At 54.4% G+C, this 14,641-nt stretch overlaps 1 protein-coding gene across 1 annotated transcript; it reads right to left on the bottom strand.

Annotated features, from left to right (window-relative positions):
* Positions 1 to 7,054: 7,054 nt before the first annotated feature.
* Positions 7,055 to 10,584, bottom strand: LOC119104280 (glutamate dehydrogenase, mitochondrial). The gene is made up of 3 exons (XM_037227976.1): positions 10,494 to 10,584; positions 8,070 to 8,180; positions 7,055 to 7,393 (listed from the first exon to the last, which is right to left on the bottom strand). The coding sequence occupies exons 2-3, from the start codon at positions 8,178 to 8,180 to the stop codon at positions 7,055 to 7,057; spliced, it is 450 nt and encodes a 149-aa protein (XP_037083871.1). The 5' UTR covers positions 10,494 to 10,584.
* Between the last annotated feature and the right edge of the window lie 4,057 nt (positions 10,585 to 14,641).

Here is a 14,641-nt window from a genome sequence, read left to right as displayed (position 1 = left end):
CCGTCCGCTTGTCCGGTCCAAGTCGGGTCACAGCGGTTGTCGAGCGCCGCCGTGCCGCTTCGACGCGCAGCTGTAACCTGGGACCGGAACCCAACACCGCAAGGCCCCTTTCGGCTGCGATGCACCCCGTGCGATAATTACGTCACTTGGAGGGCCACGTGTGGCGAGCATCGACAACGCCATGAAATGGTGGCGGCGAGGGGAGGGGGGACAGTGCGAGACCCTGCCGGCCCCCGCCTCTGACGAGCCAAGCGCGCTGCAGTGTCCCGGCCCCGGCCTCGACCACGCGGCGGCGCCACTGGCGGCTGGCCGCGGGGTGAGCGGGGACGGCACTTCACCATGCCGCCGGCCCCCGTTACCCAGTCCATGAATATTTGGACAACAGCCATGAACCGTCTCCGCTCTGTTCGAAAAAGATATGTTCGGCGACCCGGTTGTCCATGACGTCGATCCCTCGCGGTTCAAGAGAAAGTAGTTTGTAACTCATCGGACGGAGCCAGGTGATCACAGGTGGTAGTAGGGTGGTAGTAGGTGGTAGTCACAGGTGGTAGTAGGTGACAATCACAGATCGGCAGCCGACTGGTCCTGTTCAGTCTTTTGACAATCGATTTGCCATGCCACCTGCCCAAATGTGTCATGTGTGCTGACGACGCCCAGTTGCTAGACCGAGCGAAGACAGATGACCAAATTCTCACCGCTCTCCCAACACGAATTGAACACACTTTGGCGAGCATGAACAGCTGGTTCCGCATTCACTTTCTCAACATGAATCCCCCAAAACTGACGTAATTTTAAAAAAGGCGAAAAACTTTCACTTGGCTATCGCCAATGCGCGCATGTCACCCTTTCGCTCGGTCCGGCTGCTTAGTGTCGTCAACGACCCCGTTCTGTCCTGGGATTCGCGCAGCAGTCAAGCGGTCAAAAATGCAGATCTTCCTTCCGCCTGCGGCGTCACTTCACCCAGCGCATGTTACAACTTCGGATTGAGATCCACACATGCCCTTACATTCTTACATCTTACTTTCCCCTACATTCCCTTTCAGTATCGGGAAGCGTCGCCCAAAAATAGACTGTGGAGGATCCGTGTTAAATTTCGCTGCCGGGGCGCTATAATTTCGTTATACATTACTTACTTACTTACTTTACTTCGCTGCCAGGGACGCGGCGTCGGGACGGGATCGGTCCGGCACTCCGGGCTCTGGGATGGACCGAATAGAGTGGCTAGCCAAAGTGCGGAACGTTACCAAAGTCCATTAATGTTTCTAAGCTGCCCGAACGGGCCCCCAGATTGTGCAGTGCGTTAACCGCCAGGTCTTCGGCATCCCACCGTGTCAATCGCTCCATCGAATCAGGACGGTTGAACCTGCCAAAATACCGGCTGGAGTGCTCGCAGCAGCCTTTCGATGCCGACGTCGTCCCGCAGAGTGAGCCGCAGGTCGGTTTAACTAAGTACCGCTTACTGTCCGCCTTCAAGCGTGCCGTGAGGGACGTGAGCAGCTTAGCAAAGATTTGAGATGTGACCTTGTGGCTGAGGCACGTTCATACTCGCATGCCATTTTTATATTGGTATGTTTGTAGTGTTTTTAGTCATGTATGTTGTGTTTTTAGTACTTGCGACAGTAATCGTGTAGTTGGTTTGGTATTCAACTGTGAAGGCATCAGGCGATGAACCATTCCATATTGTGTTGACAGCATGCACCGGGCGCAGATCCAATAGAGGAATATGATGGAGGGATATTACACTAAAACATACGTACACCTCGTTGGCAACACTGCTCAGCAGCAGCCCCCCACCTTGCAGCACCCAGAAACCCTCGTACGTGAGCATAACAACTCAGTGCAATCTGCCTCCGGTGGCGGCGTGTATGCTGGAATGGTGCGAATACGCGACGATGACTAATACTTCCCACCGGTCGCGGAGGCCCTGACCCCTGCGCAGACCTGAGGTCGGCACATTAAAGCCAGCGCCTGCTCCCGGCCAATCGGCCGGCCCGAGCCGCCCGCGTTCGCGACGCTCCGTCTTCACAGACGCGATCGCTCCGCTGCTGGCCGGCCGCTGTCACGTGGCGTCGAGGTGTGTGGGGGTTGGCAGTGCGCCAGAGCCGGGGCCCGAAATACCTGACATGAGTGCGGAGCGGGCGACTGAGACAGAGACGGCGCAACGCGGCGCATGGCGCGACACTCCGTACCGACCGGCGGTTGAGACAGAGGCGGCGTATGTGGCACTGGAACGCCGTACCGACCAGCGGATGAGACAGAGACGGCGTATGTGGCGCTGGAACTCCGTGCCGACCAGCGGATGAGACAGAGGCGGCGTAAGTGGCAATGGAGCTCCGTATCGACCAGCGGATGAGACAGAGGCGGCGTATGTGGCACTGGAGCTCCGTACCGACCAGCGGATGAGACAGAGACAGTGTATGACGTGCTGGAACTTCGTACCGACCGGCGGCTCGCACGTGACAGGCAAGGGAAGGTGGACAACCGCAGCAGAGCACAGAAGCGCTGCTCGAGAACGCGCCTGGAGAATACCGCAACCGTCAACTTACTAGCAAGCTCCTGGAAGCCTTTAGTTAAGAGACTGCAATTTTCCCTACCGCCATGTGCGGTGCGTGGCCCGGTTTGGGGTGAGTCCGGCCCGGCTGAGCCGGTCGCTGGGCGTGGTCGTGCCAGCCCCTGTCCCAGAACCCGTCCTCCCTTTCGGGAACGATCGGCCGGCGGCGCGGCCGGCGGTGAGGTAGCTGCTCCGTCCGGTAATTCCCATGGGCCGTCCTAATTGCCCCGCCCGCCCCCGCCGCCTTTTACTGCAGACTCACCGAATCCAGAACCGGTCGGGCGGCGACCGTGCTCCAGCCTGTAAACTGCGCGGCCCGCCCGGCCGACTGCGTCCGCCCGGGTCCACGGCCGGGCGCCGGCGCAACCACACGTGGAGCCGAGTAGCGTGGGTCCGCTGCCTCACACCCCACCGAGCGTCGGCAACCGGCAGCGGGCCGGCTCGAGCGCACCGACACCGCCCGCCGAAGGCCGCTCACCGGCGGCGGGCCGGTGACGAAGGTGCTGAGAGTGGAAGATGGAAATGTATGCTGGACGATGACGCAAGTGTTCCCTAAATGGCCTGCGACATCCGGCCTTGTCCGGCAATAGTCTCATGAATGCACGGAGGCGCCACAATGCATACGTACAGCAAAAACCACTGGGAGCAGCCAGCTCCGTCCTCCTTGCTCCGCCGCGAGCGCTCGGCGATGCCATGAACCAAGTCACCGCGCTTGAATGCGACCGGACAGCGCCGAGAACGCCGGCTGAGGCCTGGCGCCGTGATGACGGCGGATGGCCGAGGGGCCTCCGCTGACCGCGTCCAGCACGCTGCACTATGGCCAGCTCGGTGTCCTGACTGTGCCCAGCCCAATGTCCTGGCTGCGTCCAGCCAAAAGTTCTGATTGTGACTAGCTCGGAGTCCTGACTGCGTACAGCCAGGTGTCCTGTCCTGACTTGTCCAGCTCGGTGTCCTGTCTGGACCGTGTGCAGCCTGGTGGCCCGTCCTGTGTCTAGCCCCGTATCCTCTGCAGTCAAGTCTGATGATGTCCCTGCCGTGCTGGTCCGTCCCCGACCCTGTCCCAGTCCCGCCCGGCGGCCGTGATGTCCCTGCCTCGTCTGACGTGTGCCCCCTGTCCATGGCCCGCCCGGCGTCCGTCCCTATCCCCGTCCTAGCCGTTGTGTCCCTGCTCCTCCTCAGCCAGGCGCCGCGCCATTTCTGTCGTCTGACATGGGGCCAGTCTAACATTTGGCGCCCTCACCCTGCTGGCGCCTGTCCAGCAGCGCAAACAGGTCTGCAAAAAGCCGAACCCACGCCACGCCCACGGAGGCGACCCGAGAACTGCCCGATGAACTTCATCGGCCTGCTTGGCACCCGGCAGACGGCCAGTTCAAGGACAAGGCTGCCATGATCGCAGCGCAATCCCGTCGTCCGTGAAGGCGAAATGCCCAGAGGTCATGCAAGGTCACATACCGTCAGGCAGACGGCGGCCTGAGACGAGTGCACTGTGTGATAGTGATGCGATTTCCCGCAGACAACGGAATCAGTCAGCAGAGTAAACGGTGGGCCGGCATTTGAGGCATTCCTTTCCGCGCCATACCAAGCCTGCAGACGACGGAACCACAGTCAGCATGAAGTGGTGATCACCACTGAGGCATTGCTTTCCACGCAATACCACGGCCTAACTTTTGTTATGCCGTTGGAGGGCAGCCAGTCGGCCCTTGTCCCGCCCCGCCGTCCTGCTCTGCATCGAGCTCAGCTCCGGCTGTGGCCGCGAGGAGGGCGGCAGTTGCACAGCTCAGGCCAGCCGCCATCGGCCGCCACTGCCGACGCGTCACGATGCACGGAGGCACGACCCGCAGCCGGCCCCGACCGTGAGCGAGCCGCGGCCGCGCCGGTGGCGGAAGTCGACCAGCGCTGCTGCAGTCCGGCCGCCGCCGGCCGGACCACATCGCTGGCGGCTAGCCAAGGCGGCGCGTGGCGGCGCACAGAGCCGGCACGCGCCCACGGCAGGCCTCTGGTCTCGCTGTCGCTCATGCCACCCAGCCACCTACGCCGCATTCCCAGAAGAAAAGTGCTTGTCAGTTCTTGTCGGAAATCTTACCACGCCATTTCTGAGCCGTGGGGCAAAGTTTTCGCGCTTCTGTCCTAAAAGAGGACTGACAAGATTCTGAGGAATCAAAAATGCATCGCAACCAGGTCACTGGTATGCACAAACACATACAGTGGGCGACCCGACCGCCCGGCGCGACCAGCGCTTTTCGTCGACAGCCTTCGGTGTTTCGTGGCGTTTACCCCCATGTCATAGCGTGAGTCCAGCCGGCTTCAGATCGCGGTGAGCAGTTATGCGCGTGCAATTTCCCCGTCGAATGCGGCAACTGCGATGCTGCCGCTCCAACTGCGATACTGCCGCAGCCCGGTTGGCTGAATCGTACCCGCATTACGATTCACCCATCCGTGGTAGCGTGGAATCGAGTCACTTTAAAGGGTGTTCCGCATTCTGTATGGGGTTTAAATTGAAGTCGCCATTTTGAGATCACTCGGTGCAGGTCACAGCCCTTCCCTTAAGACCTAAAACGCTCCCTTCCCGCTTCTGAGCTGCACGCCGGCGAAGATGAGCAGGCCCTTTTTCGTGCAGCCAGTTTCGATGCCATTCAGGCATGCATGATGTCACAGAAAACTTCATTCAAACCCTGTCACTTCATAGGTCATGGGGCGTTCAAGGCCAAAAAGGTTAATATCGTCCGAGTCGTTCAGGATCCGGCGTTCGTGAGCACGACTTTCAAATAATAGTGGGCGTCAGTGGGCTGTCCAAGTTTCAATCAGGGATCACGTTTGTGCCAAATACTATAAAAAGGTTGAACATAATTGCTGCTTTTTTACGAACAACTGGTAATCCAATAACTTAAGAAAAGCGCGCGCCATAACCAACTGCATGAATACAAGCAAGTTTCTTAAAGCTCACGGCTAAATACGTAAGAACATCACCAGAAAATAACGTTTTGAGGAGCATCTTTCCGAAATGGAGAAACTTAGTCTGTCAAGAGCGGTCTTAGCCCCTTCAAGCGAATGTTTCACCTTCGAATACATTGAAACACGCATCAGGTATGATGAGACAGTTCACTAATAACTATTGGTATATGCTTAAGTAGAAAAGACTGCTCTAGTAAACACAGTCTGTCTGTTTAGTAAATATGCTCCCCAATACGTCATTGTTTATATCATCGTACTTTGCACAACATTGATGGAGAACCAATTGACGGCCGTTGTACCTTGAAATTGTGTTCAGGAACGCCAGATATGAACCACCCCACAATTCTATCTTTATTAGCCTTGATTGGCGCGCGGCTTATGGAATAGCAGGATTTGAATGATATCATTATGACGCCATGAATGCAGATGTGGCTGAAATACTCTCCCCGAAATGGTATCCACATCTTCGCGAGCGTACAGCTTACAAACTACAGCGATTTAAGCCTTTCGAATGTCAGGGCTGTAAACTGCATCAAATGATCTTCGAAATGGCTATTTCAGTTCAAAGCCCCATACAAATATGGAACACACCCTGATAACAACGTGCATTCAGTATAACAGTTTTAACATTATACCAAAAGCAAGAAGTAAGCTTATCTCATCACGTTTGATGCTTCCTTCAATATCTTCCAATGAAGAACATTTCCTTTAGCGTGCTCGCCATTTGCCTTGACAGAATGGTCTGCAACCAGTGGCAGAGGCCCCGCTCAAGGTCAGGTGACGTCACAGGGCCGGACGGACCAGGCTGGCCATTGCGGCGTGTTCAGCTTTCGCCGCAAAACTCTGCCGCTGACCGGGAGTTTTAAGATCGGATAGCAGGGACAGTGCCCGTACAACGCGCGCTACTTAACGTGGACTCTGATCCCACACAACCACCCCATCAGAAGGCACGGAGATAGCAAAAAAAATGTTGTACCGATAGGTTACAACTAGAATACAGTGCCGTGAATTCCTAGAACACAACGAACAACACCATCCAAGCATGGATTGGGGGCATTCCCCCACTGCAATTGGAGATCCGCCTCCCCAGCTGTACCTGGACCCCCACCTCCCCAGCTGGACCAGGAGACAAGCCTCCCCAGCTGGACTTGGCAAGCCGCCTCCCCAGCTGGACGGGGGGACACGTGTCGCTAGCTGGATTTGGAGACCTGCTTCCCCAGCTGGATTTGAAGACCCGCTTCCCCAGCTAGATTTGGAGGCCCACCTCTCCAGCTGGAATTGGGGACCCACCTCCCCAACTAGACTTGGAGACCTGCCTGTCATGTTGGAATTAGAGACCTGCCTCCCCAGCTTGACTTGGAGACCCACCTCCCCAGCTAGACCTGGAGACCCGCCTCCCCACCTGGACTTGAAAGCCAGCCTACCCAGTTGGACCTGGGGACCCCTCCCCAGCTGGACTACGAGACCCGCCTCCCCAGCTGGACTTGGAGACCCGCCTCCCCAGCTGGTCTTGAAAGCCAGTCTTCCCGCCGGACTCGGGGAATAGTCTTCTCAGCTGGACTCGTCATTCCGTCTCCGCGGCCTCTGCTTAAGCGCCGCAGCGCCGGACCCACCTCCCTTGGTGGGCACGCGGTGCTGCGAGTGCTGCGACCGATAGCCGGTGATCATCTCGAAGCTGCCGTCGTCCTTCTTCAGCGGGAAGCAGATCTCGATGACGTGATGGCACGGCTCCATCATCTGCAGGATGCCGCGCACCTTGAGCGCCTTGTCATCCCGCGAGACGCGCGACTTCATCGTGTCGACGAGATGCGGCTCCACCAGCTGGCAGCCGCGGTGGAAGAAGTACTCCACCATCTCGAAGAACTCGGGGTCCTCCTGCTCCGGGATCGTCTGTCGGCGACGCGAAACAGTTATGGTCAGCTACTGCCTTTGCGCGGTGTTCGGTCCACTCACAGTGCGGTGAGCGCAGGCCTTCTCTAGCCGCCGTACATGGAAGCAGCAAAAGCGGTGCGTGGAAGGAGCTCCAGGTCTCCACAGCGGGAGCTGGAAGCATATCTGTGAAACTGCGACAACCGCGGCGCAGGGGTGACGGAGGTGGTCAGGATCATGGTCCAGCTTAACACCAGTGGTTACAGCCTGGGCGGGGCCACAGGCGCCCTCACAACAGCCTTGTAAACTCTCTGAACGACTACAGCAAACACTCCGGTCTCATCTACCGGAGACACCACAAGACGGCATCCATCCCGATATCCCTGCTCATTACTCGTGATCTTCGCAAAGCTGAAACAGCCCTCCCCCTTCGCAAAATTTTACATCTTCAGTGTCTGAAAGCATTTCTGAAACATGCCACGCAGCCGCCGATCATCATCATTATTTACGTATCTCCGCAGGGCTGAAACAGGCCTCCCCTTCGCAAGATTTTATACCTTTAGTGGCCGACTCTTTTCTGAAACATGCCACGCCACTACCAATCACCATCACATAGAACGCCTGTTCGGCCTACATAAGAGACCGTTCGGACAAGGCCGGCGTGAGGCGGTGTCAGCGGCGTCGGCGGCCGACTCACCGCCAGATGGTCGGGGATGACGTAGGTGCCGATGGCCCGGGCCGTCTGGCCGCTGGCCGACGCCTCGCCGGCCAGCAGACGGCCCGCTGCCTTGCCCAGCACACGCAGCATCTGACGGACACGGCCCACGACAGGTCAGGACACTTCGGTGTTCAGAGATGGGTTGGTGGATAGTTAGATTGGGACACTGCCTGTGACAGGTCAGGACACTTCGGTGTTCAGAGATGGGTTTGTGGGTAGTTAGATTGGGACACTGCCTGTGACAGGTCAGGACACTTCGGTGTTCAGAGATGGGTTCATGGATAGTTAGATTGGGACACTGCATCTGACAGGTCAGGACACTTTAGCGGCCAGAGATGGGTTGGTGGATGGTTAGATTGGGACACTGCCTGTGACAGGTCAGGACACTTCGGTGTTCAGAGATGGGTTCGTGGGTAGTTAGATTGGGACACTGCCTGTGACAGGTCAGGACACTTCGGTGTTCAGAGATGGGTTCATGGATAGTTAGATTGGGACACTGCCTGTGACAGGTCAGGACACTTTAGCGGCCAGAGATGGGTTGGTGGTCTGGGTTGGTCAGATTTGGTGGTAGGTTAGAATGCCTGTCTCTATATCCACCCATCCTTGGGGTCAAATCACCTCAGACACTCGCTGTCTGCCCTCGACTGTGGTGGCCTGCAGTCGGCGGCAGCACTGAGGGTCAGGTGATGCCGCAGAGCAGAGCAGACTGTACCAAGCATTAAGACACCTTTAAATTTCACTACACAATCCTACCACTGAAATGACATTTCATGATATGCAATTGGGCACAGGGCTCATGAAACAACAAGCACTGGTCAGAGCAGACTCTGATCCCAGACCCTGACAGCCAGGTCAGCACTGGGCATGTGACAGTGAGACACTCTGTGACAGAGCATGTGGAAACAGAAACAAGGGCAGTAGCTATGATGTCATGGAGGCTAACATCAATATATATAGGCTGCAACACTGACAGCCAGGTTGACATGGACTGGGTGACTGGGCCATTCACAGTTCACAAGTCCTGGTACCCCTGCTTGTTATGTTTGAGGATGATACAATTGTGCCTACTAGAGAGTGACCATGTATATGGTCCATGCATGTCACCAATGAGATGATGGTCATTGCCTGATGGAATCTAGCATGGCAATTGGTGAGGAATTATCACTGTAGTAGAGGTCACAACTATATTACTCTAAAGATGTGCTTCTTCCTGAGCCCCAGATTATACTACAAAGTGATTGGTTGCTTCCTTCTAAATGTCCAGCCTTACTGGACATATTTGGAAAGTACATGTTACATGCTCAGAGTTCCATCAAGAGCAGTCAATAATCTAAGACAGGGCAGACAGTCCCTAGTAAGACTACCAACATACCCTGCAGGGCCACACAGTTGGCTGAAACATGCAATAAAACTTTGAAAAACCTTAACTTGTCAAGGGAGAAGCACACAACTTTTCAAACAGCCTGCCTCACCAAGAGACATTCCAGTGCCTTAAGGTATGCAGGATAAGATAGATATACACAGGAGATGTAGAAGACACCTACAAGACTGAAACTGTAGCAGGCAGGCTGAAGAGACCCCCTATTTTCATGACATAAGCAGAAGCACCAGAATGAAAGCGTATCAGTGCATGCCAATGAATGGAAGCTACCAGCAGCAACACAGAAATAAGTTCAAGGTTCTTCCTGAATTAATAATAAGTGGCATTAGGCTACCAGCTAAGCTTGCATACCTTGCATATGCAATGAACATCTAAAACTGTCCAAAACTCTGAAATGTCTGGTTGATCCATAACTACCAAGCCAGACTCTGCAGGCAATGGGTAATGGCAAAATGCAACCCTATGTCCTGTGCATGCCTTTTGCATGATATGGTCACCAAAGAACAACAATGAGAAGAGGATGAGCCCTCGAGGGTTCACAATAGAAACATCAGATATGTGCAGCCTGCAGGCACTGGCATGGCAAATTCAACAAATTCAATCTTAATCCAGGCTTATCATCCTACTTATTAAGCTACATATACTATAGGTACATATATTACCTATATATCACACTGCTCCTTATGCAGAGATTGTAGCACTGGCCTTTGAGAAGCACCTGAGCCACAGGCCAACTTTCAGTGCAGTGTTGGTACTTGGCAGGTAATGTGGGCACACGGCAAATGGAGTCATGCACTGGTTGGAGCTCCTTCTCAGTGCTTTCACATAGGTGACAGTGAATCTCTTAACAGGTACACGAAATAAGAACATAAGATGAGACATGAACAACGATGAGAAGCGGATGAGCCCCCAAGGGTTCACGATAGAAACGTAAGATATGTGCAGCCTACAGGCGCTGGCATGGCAAATTTTCGCATAGAGTACATCAATTAATGCCATTTTTCTGTCTTCCTATGCCTCACCTGAATGGGCTTGAAGAGTACAACCCACTAAAACCCAGACACTGCCACCACACGCTCGACCAGTGAAGAGAGGCGGCGGCTTGACGTCGTGCAAGTGATAGAGTCAAGGGGACAGAAATTCCTTTAAATAGTGATTCGATCAATCTAAGATTTCCCTTTTTACTCCCACCAATGACGTCACTGAAAATTTTGTCTTTGGCCGATGGGCGCATACATTTCTTTTGAAGGGCCCTAGGATCAAGGAAGGTATAGCAGACAGAAGGGGCAGTAGGGCCAGTAGAGGGGGGGGGGGAGGATAATAACATGTTCTCCAAAAGTTGGGGAGACCCGTTTCTCCCAAGCTACAGACATTGTAAACTAACCGTAAATTATGAAAATTGAGATTAAAAAGAAGGCATAATTGAGCCAGAGAATAAAATCTTGGGCTCAGAACATCGTTCTGTACATTGAGAGGCCCGTTCTCTAGTGCATGAGGCCACCTTTATAAGCAAAGTAGCTAACGCTTTAGATCAGGAGGCCCCATTCTGTGTTAAAGAGGCCTCTGCTGGCTCAGGAGGCAAACGGTATAAGCTAATAGGCTCTGCTCTGGGTTAGGATGCTCCCTCTTTGCTTAGAAGACCCAATTTCTGTGGCAGCAAGCCTCTTTCATGCGTCATATGGTCGCGATACCAAACCAGCAGAGGCCCCGTTTTGCGATAAAGAGGCCCTTGGCTAGATTTGGTATGGTAAGCAAAGAGGCCCTTGGCTCTTTGTTAATGGTAAGCATCCTGTTCTGGATTAGGAGGTCCCACTTTGCACGAGGAGCCCCTTTTAGGTTACCAAGGTCCTTTGATAAATAAACAGAAGGCCCCTATTCTATTTCTGGTTCAATTGTCGACATCTATCTACTTGGATATAATGCACGTCACAGTTTTCATAAAGGCGTACTTTGCCCCCAGAAGCCCTTGGCCTGACAATTTGACATTGACCAGGGAGACCCCCCCCCACCCCCCCCCTGCTGATGAGAAGTGCCCGTTTGTGTCCAGGAGGTCCGCTGAACAATTTTTCCCCTTCAAACTCAAATTCGTGGGGCCGCCTCTGCATAGGGTAGAATAGAGTAGAAGTATAGAACGTGAGTACCTCCCACTAACAAGGACTAAACCGAATGGAACCGGGGACGGAAACAGCTAGCATATTACCTGCACAGGACACCACATGGACTAAACCGGTTCTGACAGATACCTATGGACGCAAAGTGTGACGTGTGGGGCATGTCGTCGAGTCGTCGTTGAGCCAGCGACCTATTATCAATTTGTTATTTTTTGGGGGGTGTATTCAAGATGGCGCTGGTTGTACGTAGCTTCCATAAAACTGTTCGCATGCACACGGACAAATTCCGACGGAAAACTGAGGTGGACAATTACGAAGAAGTCCAAATGCTATACGCATGCATGAAGTTTAGCACGCCACAATGTGCTCAAGTGGCTCTTACGGCAGAATAATGAGTTTGACCTCCCCCTACTCTGAAACACGAAATCCTACATTCGCTTCTGCTCTCACCTGTCTGTGGTGTCAAACACGAAGTCCTATATATGCTACTGCTCTCCCCTGTCTGTTATATCCAACCTTTAAGAAGACTGTACAGAAGCTGGAGAGGATCTGGATGGGTGTACCCGACCTGAGTGGTTCGCAGAGTTATGACGCAAAGGGGCATGACAGAGCAGGGGAAGGCAAGCCAGGGCCAGGACAGGACAAGAAGAAAAGGGGCAGGAAACAATTATATAACCTGTTGCATTTTTCTGTCCTGTTCTGTTCTTTTCCGTCCTACCCTGTCCTAAGCAGAGGATCCAGGATTTCGCAAATGACATACGATGTCGGCGGCGCGTAAAATCAAGTTCGATGACTGTCCTTAAAATTTGTCGGCGCATATCTGACAACTGCTCTAAAGCTCAAGCGCTAAGGGAACTGTCATCGTGCAGATCTTGAACTTTGCATGCTCGAAGTAATTTAGTCACTCCCGTACACGCGGGCAGGCGGAACGGCCTGGTACTCACGAGCACGTTTGGAGATTTCGGCAACGTGGTAAAATTCCTCTGACTTCATCGGAGAAGCTCAGGACCAATGTGGAGCGCCCCGAAGCGATCAAGAGTGTCCGGGTCGATTCACATATAGGTCCCCGTCAACGGCGTGGGCCCCCCGAAAAAAAATAAAAAAAGAAGACCAACAGGAGCGGCACCTGAGCATTTGAGGGTGCTGCGGCAGGCCAACAAAGAGGCTTTCATCAACAGGGTAGGGTCCTCAGGGTAAGCGAGGAGAACCCAAGACCAATGTAGTGAGCCCCTCAATGATCGGGAGTGTTCGGTAGGTTGATTTATAGCGTTCCGACCAGAGTGCAGGGCCCTCCGAGCAAATGAAAAGAACCCAAGACTGATTTACGTGAACTAATGAACTTGACCCGTCGAGATTGCATTGGCAGATGAATAATAGCCCGAGACAAAGGATTAGGGTCCTTCGCGTCAATATCAAGTGCCCAAGACGATTGTACGCGTCACCGTGTGATCAAGAGCGCCCAGGATAGCGCAATGAACCCCAAGATTTTCCCAAACACTGCCCTTTCAATCAGCGCAGAATCACATGTTTCTGCTCGTGAGCTCTTCATTTTCGCTTGCGACTGCTCTTGCGCCTGTAGGCACGAAGACGTCCAATTTTGCCACGTTTTAAAAAAAGCCTGCGTCTGTTCGGCCGGCTGTGGGCCTCTTCAGAGTCTGTGGCGGGGGGCGGATCTAGCCTGGAGTTTTGGGAGGAGGGGAGGGGTAACCGTCCGTTGCCATCTGGCTGGTGTGGGATCCGAGGTCCAGTGCATGGTGCCTTCCGCGAGTACCTAGTAGGGTCACCATTCAAGCAACGAAATGTTTTTGAATCTTCTATATACAGTATGCATGTTTACGAAGCTCGTAACCTAAGATATTACTTTCAAGAGTCAACTGGTCAGATGGGGTTCATTGCAAATGGTGATCAGGGTGGTAAACGGTGAAACAGGGTGAGCAGGCCGAACAAAGGATGATTTTAGTGGCCACGGAGCGATGTGGCGGCTGCAGCTCGCTGCCAACTTTTATTCATGAAGTTTTTTCCGAAACGGAAAGAAATGTTTGGTACCGCACGATCAAAGTTAAAACAGACGGTAAGTAGGCGAAACTCTTATGAACTTCTGGAATTTTTTTTTTGGGGGGGGTAAAACACTCAGTTTTTTGGGGGCCATGGCCCCGTGCCCCCCCCCCCCCCCAGGATCCGCCAATGTCTGTGACCCATTTGGAGCCTGTGGGCCGCTTCGGAGGCTAAGGACTCCTTTGGGGCCCAAGGGGGGGGGGGCATGACTACGAGGCCCTCTCTGGATCCGGTACCGGTCCTATCCAATCTTACCCAGCCCTGTTCTGCATTGTGTTCTGTACCCCCTCGCCTCGTCCTGTCCTGTTCTGCCCTTACCCCCACGTCTTGTCGTGCTGTGCCCTGCCCTGCCCCGTCCTATCCTGTCCTGATCTGACTAGCTCTAGCTTGCCTCATCCTGCTTTGCCCTGCCCCCCTCCCCCCTGCAACCTCCTACCATACCCCATCCTCTGGCCAGTTCTGTGCTTTTCCTTCTGTCTCCTGTCTCCCGTTCTGTATACGGTTCACTTAACCGCCACCTTTCCCCGCCTCTCACGCATCACCCCAACAAACCTCACCCCTCTCGCACCGCCTCTTACACCTCGCCCCATCAAACCCAACCCATCGCGCACCGCCTCTTACACCTCGCCCCATCAAACCCAACCCACCGCGCACCGGCTCTCGCACCTCGTGCCAACAAACCCAACTCATCCTGCACCGCCTCTCGCACCTCACCCCAGCAAACCCAACTCATTGCGCACCGCCTCTCATACCTCGCCCCACAAACCCAACTCATCGCGCACCGCCCCTCACACCTCGCTCCATCAAACCCAACCCATCGCGCGCCGCATCTCACACCTCGCTCCATCAAACACAACCCATCGCGCACCGCATCTCACACCTCGCTCCATCAAACCCAACCCATCGCGCACCGTATCTCACACCTCGCTCCATCAAACCCAACCCATCGCGCGCCGCCTCTCACACCTCGCTCATCCAAACCCAACCCATCGCGCGCCCGCCTC

Source organism: Pollicipes pollicipes, unplaced genomic scaffold (assembly GCF_011947565.3).
Source record: "Pollicipes pollicipes isolate AB1234 unplaced genomic scaffold, Ppol_2.1 Scaffold_6052;HRSCAF=7182_pilon_pilon_pilon, whole genome shotgun sequence".
In the NCBI taxonomy this organism is placed as follows: domain Eukaryota; kingdom Metazoa; phylum Arthropoda; class Thecostraca; order Pollicipedomorpha; family Pollicipedidae; genus Pollicipes; species Pollicipes pollicipes.
Note: the sequence above shows the minus strand (reverse complement) of the source record. Positions and strands in the feature narration are given on the sequence as shown.

Excerpts from the sequence above, each read along its gene's own strand:
- LOC119104280 (XM_037227976.1), bottom strand. The coding sequence starts at position 8,180 with ATGCTGCGTGTGCTGGGCAAGGCAGCGGGCCGTCTGCTGGCCGGCGAG. Across the intron at positions 7,394-8,069 it reads TCATCCCCGACCATCTGGCG|ACGATCCCGGAGCAGGAGGA; the intron begins GTGAGTCGGCCG and ends CGTCGCCGACAG.